This window comes from Triticum dicoccoides, chromosome 2B (assembly GCF_002162155.2).
Source record: "Triticum dicoccoides isolate Atlit2015 ecotype Zavitan chromosome 2B, WEW_v2.0, whole genome shotgun sequence".
NCBI lineage: Eukaryota > Viridiplantae > Streptophyta > Magnoliopsida > Poales > Poaceae > Triticum > Triticum dicoccoides.
Window position 1 is genome coordinate 694,886,789 of NC_041383.1, and position 8,194 is coordinate 694,894,982.

The 8,194-nt window shown below is 49.9% G+C and overlaps 1 protein-coding gene across 1 annotated transcript; it reads right to left on the reverse strand.

The window, feature by feature from the left end:
- Positions 1–737: 737 nt before the first annotated feature.
- On the reverse strand, positions 738–3,058 carry LOC119361161 (gamma-soluble NSF attachment protein-like). The gene is made up of 6 exons (XM_037626508.1): positions 3,034–3,058; positions 2,830–2,967; positions 1,838–1,916; positions 1,423–1,502; positions 1,158–1,287; positions 738–755 (listed from the first exon to the last, which is right to left on the reverse strand). Exons 2-6 carry the CDS (start codon positions 2,880–2,882, stop codon positions 738–740), a joined length of 360 nt encoding a protein of 119 aa, XP_037482405.1. The 5' UTR covers positions 2,883–2,967; positions 3,034–3,058.
- Positions 3,059–8,194: the final 5,136 nt, after the last annotated feature.

Genomic DNA, 8,194 nt, shown 5'->3' on the forward strand with positions numbered 1-8,194 from the left:
GACAAAGATGTCGGTGATGGAGGTGATCGGGCGGCTGAAGACTTATGAGTTGACATTGAAGGGGCGTGAACGAGACCAAGAAGAAGAGCAGTTGATGTTCTCACGTAGTAGGGAGAAAGATAAGCAGAAGTACCGGAAGTTTGACAAATCGAAAGTCCGTTGCTATAATTGTCAGGACCATGGACACTATTCTCGAGAGTGTCCTAATCCGCCGAAGGAGGCAAAGAAGGAGCACGGGACTCTACAACTAGCTGAAGTGGGCATGGATGACGACCCGAGGTTGCTGTAATGAAGAAGCGGCGATTGAAAAAAAAAACAAAAAAAAGAGTCGTGTCTTTTGTTTTTGTTTGTGTCTGAGTCGTCTGTGTGTCTCGGTGAGAAGACGAAGGCCAGCGTAAAGATGGATGTGCACCCGTTAAGTTGAGTTCCTGCATGAGGGGCTATGTATTTAGTCTACATGTAGCACGCTAAGATGTGGCAGCGTGGCTGGTAATCCAGGTGATACGTTGGTTCCAAGTCAACAAGTCAAAAGTTTGGATTAGGGGGTGAAGGTTAGTAATCCAAACGTGTTAAGAGTAGAAATAGGAAAGCATAGTATAAGCCGGTTTGTTTCCCATGTAATAGTCCGTGTCCTAGTACTTTGCACCCGACGGGCTTGCATGCCGTGTACGAGTTAAAGTCTAATAGCAATTAGGAAATAGGAGTCATGGTCGGTTGCTTGGAGTCGGCTGCTGCACCTATATATATGCATCAGCCTGCGTCATTGTAATTACCAGAAAACGAGAAAAGTAATAAAGAAAATTACGAGGCATGACACGTGCCTCTGGCCATCTTCGTGTTGCTGCGTTCGCGTGCGTGTATTCTGGTCCCGGTGTTTGCGTGAGCGTCGGTACGATATCAAGTGCTACAGCTAGTTCTTATACGTCAAGACGAGTTGCGCGTGTTCTGGTCCCGGTGTTTGCGTGCGCCGGTGTGATATCAAGTGCTACAGCTAGTTCTTATACGTCAAGACGAGTTGCGCGTATACGACCAGTTGAGCTGCAGCTTGATCGTGTATTCGATCCTTGGGAAAAGCCAACATCTAAGCACATGCACCATCATAAGTCATCTTCTCATATAATCAATAGCCTTTTAATTATGGATCTCGAAAGACATACCACATGGTCAAGGTGATTAATGGCACTTGATTGAGCAGCACGCTTGATTTCTTCAGTATCACCTTCCTCATAAGCAGACAACAGTTTCATTGCACATCGATTCTGGTCACTATTCAGGAAGCCTTGAACCCTGCAACACAGAAAAAGAGGAAAGAAAAGTGATTCAATAAAACCAACATAACACAATTTTTTTTTAATTCGCGGGGAACATAACACAAAATATCTTACAAGCCAATGCAACACCAGTCTATCACCAACGCATTACTCCGAGCAATCATTGTAGCATTTCTGAGCTTGTTGAAAATCATGTGCATAAAGGTAGATAATGATCGCACTCAGATAGGCCTGCACACATGGAACAACTCTGGATTAACACTTTTTTTTTTCAAAATCATCATACCTCTTAACTGAACAAGACAAAATGAATATAGTTTCATTTTGCACATCAATGTTTTATAAGGGATAAACTTCCAAGACCAGCTAGCATGCCATTATCTGTTAAGAAACTTTTCAGTTTTCATCACATAATCTTTCTCGCTGCATGAATTACCTTGCCGAAATAAGGAAAAAAACAAAGTTTCAGAATGTACACTCTATTCAGCGAACACATTTTGGTGAATACCAAGGTTTGCAAAGTACAAATTTCTGAATAGCTAAGCACATTTTGGTGTAAATATTACCTTGCATTGGATGTTGACGGCATTGCACTTATCAGCAGCTGAACCAAGTCTTAAATGGAATGCAGCGGCATCCGAGTACCTGTCAGAGATGGCCAAATATGAAATGACACGTAAATCAGTACATAAACAGGATTGCTAAAAATGCCAAGTGATGTAGATGTGCATAAATGTCAGAAAAAGATCAAGGACAACGTGTGAACTGAAGAATCCAACGATAAATAAGGATGCCACTACAACTTCAAGAGCATTTTAATCCACAAGTACATTCAGCAAACAGAACCATCAAAAGGTATGAGTGCAATAAGCTCTAATAATTCTAAGCAAAGCAATTGTTCGGGGAAGGGGGAAAAAAGGATCAAAACAAATAGCCAGGCACATACACAAAAAAGGGCCTCCTGTGAATCTACTGAATAAAGGCGGGAGAGAAGGGAGCTGGGTTTGTCCCAAAAAAAGACTTAATCAAAACATACACAAATCCCAGAATAAGGATGTAAAATCTCGTGGAATATAGGATCAACCAGTTACCAGTTTGGATTATTTAGTAAGCAAATGTAAGCCCTTGCCGATTTCCATAGTCTCTGCCTGCTTCTTTATGTTTGATGAACCAAACAGCATTCTTAGTTAAAGCAAAAATTGCAAGGATAGACCAAAAGACTGGGAATTAATCCCCAAGTACCAGAAACAACGACCGTAGGAACTGAAATTGGTAAAGATACGACCTATCATTGCCCACCATTTGGTGTGCGTGTATCTTACTCCAATTCTGTTGGTGTTTACTGGGGAGTACTTATTCGAGTAGATATTGTATTACTCCCCTAGTGTTACTCCTTTTCTATCCTAAAATGTGCTTGCTCCTAAAGTACCAGCAAAGAACATAAGAGTAAATGAATTCAAGAAAATCATGCAAGACGCATGACATGCCATGGATTTGTAAGAGGACATGCAAAAATGTAGTGTAATTAACATGCATAAGCTGATCTGTGCAATCTTACTTCTCAAGCTTCACATATAAACTTGCAGCAGCACGGTACAAGTCAAAAGCCATCTGCTCCTTTCCATCTTCTTCTAGAAGTGTGCAAGCGTCATCATAGAATTTAGTTGCTTCTTCTGGAGCTTTATCTTCCAAGGCACTGATATTATAATGATTAGACACATGAGCCTTGGAACGAATGATGATCGGATTGCTTTTGAATTACCTGGCACCCTTTGCAAGAGCATCAGAGGTGTTGTGTTAATCACGTCGCTAGGATATTTGCTTTTCTGTTAGTGGGCTACATTAGTTGGTAGGCCCATCAAGTTTGCTTAATCGTTGTGATTTGGTTTGGGTCAGAGGCGTGCTACGTCCACGCTGCGACCAAGGGTTTAGCGCTGGGTTTGTACGGCCACGCCGTGGAGATCGTGGGATGGCACGATCGTAGCGCGGCATGGCGATGGAGCCGGGTCAGCCGGCGATCCGCGTTGTAAGCCCTGAATAAGATGAAGAGAAAAACAGAAAAGCTGTGAGCCAGTTTGGCACAACGCAAAAACCTGAGCGTGTGTGCGTGTATTGTTCTTGGTCTTCCACCTCCGTGAGCGCGAGCGAGTTGCCGATCTGCAACGATAAGTGGCATCAGAGCCTCGTCGGAGATCCCGTCGACATGGCCGGCGGCAAGAAGACGGTGCAGGTGGAGAAGGGCGACAGGTCAGGGTCGAAGTCACCCTCGAAGTCGCCGCCACGCCGTTCACGATCACCATCCCGCGACGCGGACGGAGCCGCACGATCTGCGGCCGCGAGCTGGCGGCGCCGGTGGTGCAGAAGGTGATCCGGGAGTCTAGATCGGCGAACTGGCCGATGCTGACCAAGACGAACTACAACGACTGGTCGCTCCTGATGAAGGTGAAGCTGGAGGCGCGGGGCTACTGGGACGCCGTCAAGCACGGCAACATCGACATCCACGAGGACCGTATGGCGCTCGAGGCCATCCTTGGAGCGGTGCCACCCGAGATGGTGGGCACGCTGGCCGTCAAGCCGACGGCGAAGGCGGCATGGGACGCGATCGCCACCATGCGCATCGGCAGCGACCGCGTGCGCGCGGCTAAGGCTCAATCGCTGGCGCGGAACTTTGAGACCATCGAGTTTCGCGATGGCGAGTCCGTGGATGATTTTGCAATGCGGTTGGGATCCATGATTACCAGCCTCAACATCCTTGGCGACAAGGTCACCGAGGAGAGGGCCGTTCGCAAGTTTCTGCGAGTCGTGCCGCCGCGCTACTCGCAGATCGCTCTCGCAATTGAGACGCTCGTTGACCTCGACACGCTGAGCATTGAGGACCTGACGGGGCGCCTGAAGGCTGCTGAGGAGCGGTACAGGACTGACAGTGACTCACGTGCCGGCGGCAGCCTACTGTACACTGCCGAAGAATGGGCGGCGCGCACGAAGGAGCAGGGGCAAGGCGAATCATCTCGTGGGAAGCCCACGGGCCGCGGTGGCGGCCGTGGCCGAGGTCAGCGCGGCGGAAAAGGCAAAGATGTCGCGCCCAGTGGCGGCGTGACCTGTGGCGGACAGGGCTCGTCGAGTGGTGGTCACCGGTTCAAAGGGACCTGCTACAATTGTGGGATCCAAGGACACATGTCCAAGGACTGCCGCAAGCCGCGCAAGCCGCGGCAAGAGCTGTTTCATGGAGATCTCTGCGGGCCGATCTCACCGGCGACTACAGCTGGCAAGCGATATTTTCTGCTCATCGTGGATGACCATAGCAGGTACATGTGGGTGGAGATGTTGCGGACAAGGACCAGGCCCTGGAGTACTTCCCCAAGATAAAGGCGATCTCTGAAAATGAGCGTGGCCTGAAGCTGATGGCCTTCAGGAGTGACCGTGGCGGCGAGTTTAACTCCATGGCGTTCGCAAGCTTGTGCAATGAGCACGGTGTGAAGCGGTACACGACGGTGCCCTACTCTCCGCAACAAAATGGCGTCGTCGAGAGGCGCAACCAGACGATGGTGGAGATGGCGCGCTGTCTCCTGAAGGGGATGAACGTGCCCTCTGTCTTCTGGGCAGAGGCAGTGAAGACGGCGGTCCACATACTCAATCAATCGCCGACGCGCGCGCTGGACGGAGTCACGCCATATGAGGCGTGGCATGGGCGACGACCAAACGTCAGCTACTTCCGCACATTTGGCTGCAGAGTACACATCAAGCATGTCGGTTAGCAAGCTCTCTGATCGGTCAACTCCAATGGTGTTTCTCGGCTATGAGGATGGCAGCAAGGCGTACCGCGTATACGACCCGGACGCTCGCAAGCTGCACATCACCAGGGATGTGGTGTTCGAGGAACACGTTCCCTGGGACTGGAGCGGTGCACCTGACGCGGTGACCATGGGTGCGGCCGCCAACACGTTCACGGTGGAGTACCACATCGACACTACCGCCGTCCACTGCGACGGCGGGGAGTTGCACACTCGAGGCTCAGCTCCACCCATGCCTGCATCATCGACCCCCTCACCATCGACACCAGGAGAACCAGCCACGCCCTCGCCGGTGCAGTTCGTCACACCACCCACGGGCGAGACGTACGCACGGACGGTGCCCCTCTTCGGTACCGCACCGTGGAGGACGCCGTCGAGCACGCCCAGCCTGTCACATTGGAGTACAGTGGGTTGTGCTTCGTTGCGGCAGAGGAGCCAGCCAGCGTCGAGCAGGCCCTGGGCGAGGCGTGTTGGAAGGAGGCCATGGACGCCGAAATGAAGGCGCTCACAGAGAACTGGACCTGGGAGTTTGCCGAGCTCCCGAGTGGCCACCATGCCATAGGCCTTAAATGGGTCTACAAGGTGAAGAAAGATTCCCAAGGTAACATTATCAAGCACAAAGCTCGCTTAGTGGCAAAGGGTTATGCACAGAGGCAGGGCATCGACTATGATGAAGTGTTCGCGCCAGTCGCGCGGATGTAGACGGTGCGTGTTCTGCTCGCACTTGCGGCACACGACGGCTGGGAAGTACATCAAATGGATGTGAAGTCGGCGTTTCTCAATGGAGATCTCGCCGAGGAGGTGTACGTGCAACAGCCACCGGGGTACGATGGCGTGGATCGCGGGAGGAGCGTGCTCCGCTTGCGCAAGGCGCTCTACGGTCTGCGACAGGCGCCGAGGGCTTGTAATTCCAAGCTGGATGCCACCCTACTGGAGCTGGGGTTCGAGCGCAGCCCATACGAGCACGCCGTCTACCGCAATCTGGTCGGAGATGCATCTCTGCTTGTGGGGGTGTACGTAGATGACCTGATCATCGCCGGCAGCCGTGTTGACAAGATCAAAGAGTTCAAGGCCCAGATGATGGAGAAGTTCAGCATGAGCGATCTTGGCTTGCTCTCGTACTATCTCGGCGTTGAGGTGGAGCAGTTCAGGACGGCGATCATGATCTGTCAGAGCAGCTACGCCCGCAAGATCGTCGAGGATTTTGGCTTGAAGGGGTGCAATCCGCGCTCTACACCCATGGAGAATCGGCTCAGCCTGTCAAAGGAAGATGGCAGCTCGCCGGAGGATGCCACTGCGTATCGTAGCGTGGTGGGCAGCCTCAGATACCTTGTCAACATAAGGCCAGATATTGCCTACGCCGTGGGCATCGTCAGTAGGTACATGGAATCACCAACCACACAGCACATGGCGGCCGTCAGGCATATACTTTGGTACATCAGCGGGACGGCGGACTATGGGCTGAGATACGAGAAGCATACTGACGGAGAGCCTGAATTGATGGGGTACAGTGACATCGATCACGCTGGCGACCTCGATGATCGGAAGAGCACGTCGGGGATCTTCTTTTTCCTCGGGTGCAGTCCGATTTCTTGGGCATCACAGAAGCAAAGGATAGTTGCACAGTCATCTTGCAAGGCAGAGTATATTGCAGCCGCACTTGCAGCTTCCCAGGGAGTTTGGTTGAGCAGGTTGCTGGCTGATCTTCAAGAGACTGAACCTGACAGATGGAGGCTGCTGATTGACAACAAGTCTGCCATAGCTCTGAGTAAGAATCCGTTGTTCCATGAGCGCACTAAACACATTGATCTCAGATATCATTATATTCGAGAGTGTGTTCAAAACGGGCAAGTTGAGGCTGAGCAAGTGAGCACAAGTGAGCAGGTGGCCGATATTCTGACGAAGCCATTGGGGCGAGTCAGGTTCTTGGAGCTGCGACAGAAGATGGGGATCATCGAGCTCAAGAGGAAGCGTCGTGCTTAAGGGGGTGATTTGTTGTGTTAATCACGTCGCTAGGATATTTGCTTTTCTGTTAGTGGGCTACATTAGTTGGTAGGCCCATCAAGTTTGCTTAATCATTGTGATTTGGTTTGGGTCATAGGCGTGCTACGTCTACGCTGCGACCAAGGGTTTAGTGCTGGGTTTGTTAGGCCACGCCATGGAGATCGTGGGATGGCGCGATCGTAGCGCGGCGTGGCGATGGAGCCGGGTCAGCCGCGATCCGCGTTGTAAGCCCTGAATAAGATGAAGAGAAAAACAGAAAAGCTGTGAGCCAGTTTGGCACAGCGCAAAAACCTGAGCGTGTGTGCGTGTATTGTTCTTGGTCTTCCCCCTCCGTGAGCGCGAGCGAGTTGCCGATCTGCAACGACAAGAGGCAGGTTGTGATCTTCCACATTCACGGTAGAATTCTGATGCTCTGCGATAAAAGTCTGAAACTTCATTCCAGAGTCCAAGCTCCTTTGGTAAAGCACCAGCATTTTCCATATGCTTAGCAGCATCCCACGGTCTAGGGAGTTAGTCAAGGGTAAATTAGGTGATTGTTCAATGATGTGACAGCACAACAGACAAAGGTAAATTTCTGAAGGATATGATGAGATCATTTCTTGTCCTTTTGAAGCCTTCTCAAATGCATCCTTTGCTTTCTCATTGTCCTTTCTGAATCTATAAGCAATTGCTTTAAAGTGGAGATGAAATTTCATTACATACAACGAAGGGGAGCAAATAGTGAAAGAGAGTATACGAATATGGCAACGGCATACAAAGTCACTGACCAGCTTGTTCGTACAAGGCGGTAGCACTCTTCCAATCAGCATTCCATCTTGTGAAGCTCAGTTTTGTTCTGCAAAAGAATATATTAGAAAAAAGATGTTCATATTCATTTAGCACATTAATGGATGCAAACAGGAATTCTTTAAATGAAACTGATTTGATACAGTACCATCAGTAAAAATACAAAAATCAGCATACTTAGCAAACACACGCGTTAAAACAAACATACGGCAATGTAAATATATCGTCTAATAAGTATCTGAAATTCAGGCAATTGGGAAGAAAAAAAACTTCTGAAAATAATTCCAATTACCATTAAGCAAATTTGTTTGCACTGGGGGGGGGGCATCTCAAGTTATGTTT

Bases quoted from the DNA above. Each gene is read 5' to 3' on its own strand.
- LOC119361161 (XM_037626508.1), bottom strand. From the start codon at position 2,882: ATGGCTTTTGACTTGTACCGTGCTGCTGCAAGTTTATATGTGAAGCTT. The intron at 1,503-1,837 runs GTAATATTTACA...CCATGTGTGCAG, and splicing joins CCGTCAACATCCAATGCAAG to GCCTATCTGAGTGCGATCAT. The intron at 1,288-1,422 runs GTAATGCGTTGG...TCTGTGTTGCAG, and splicing joins TGCTACAATGATTGCTCGGA to GGTTCAAGGCTTCCTGAATA.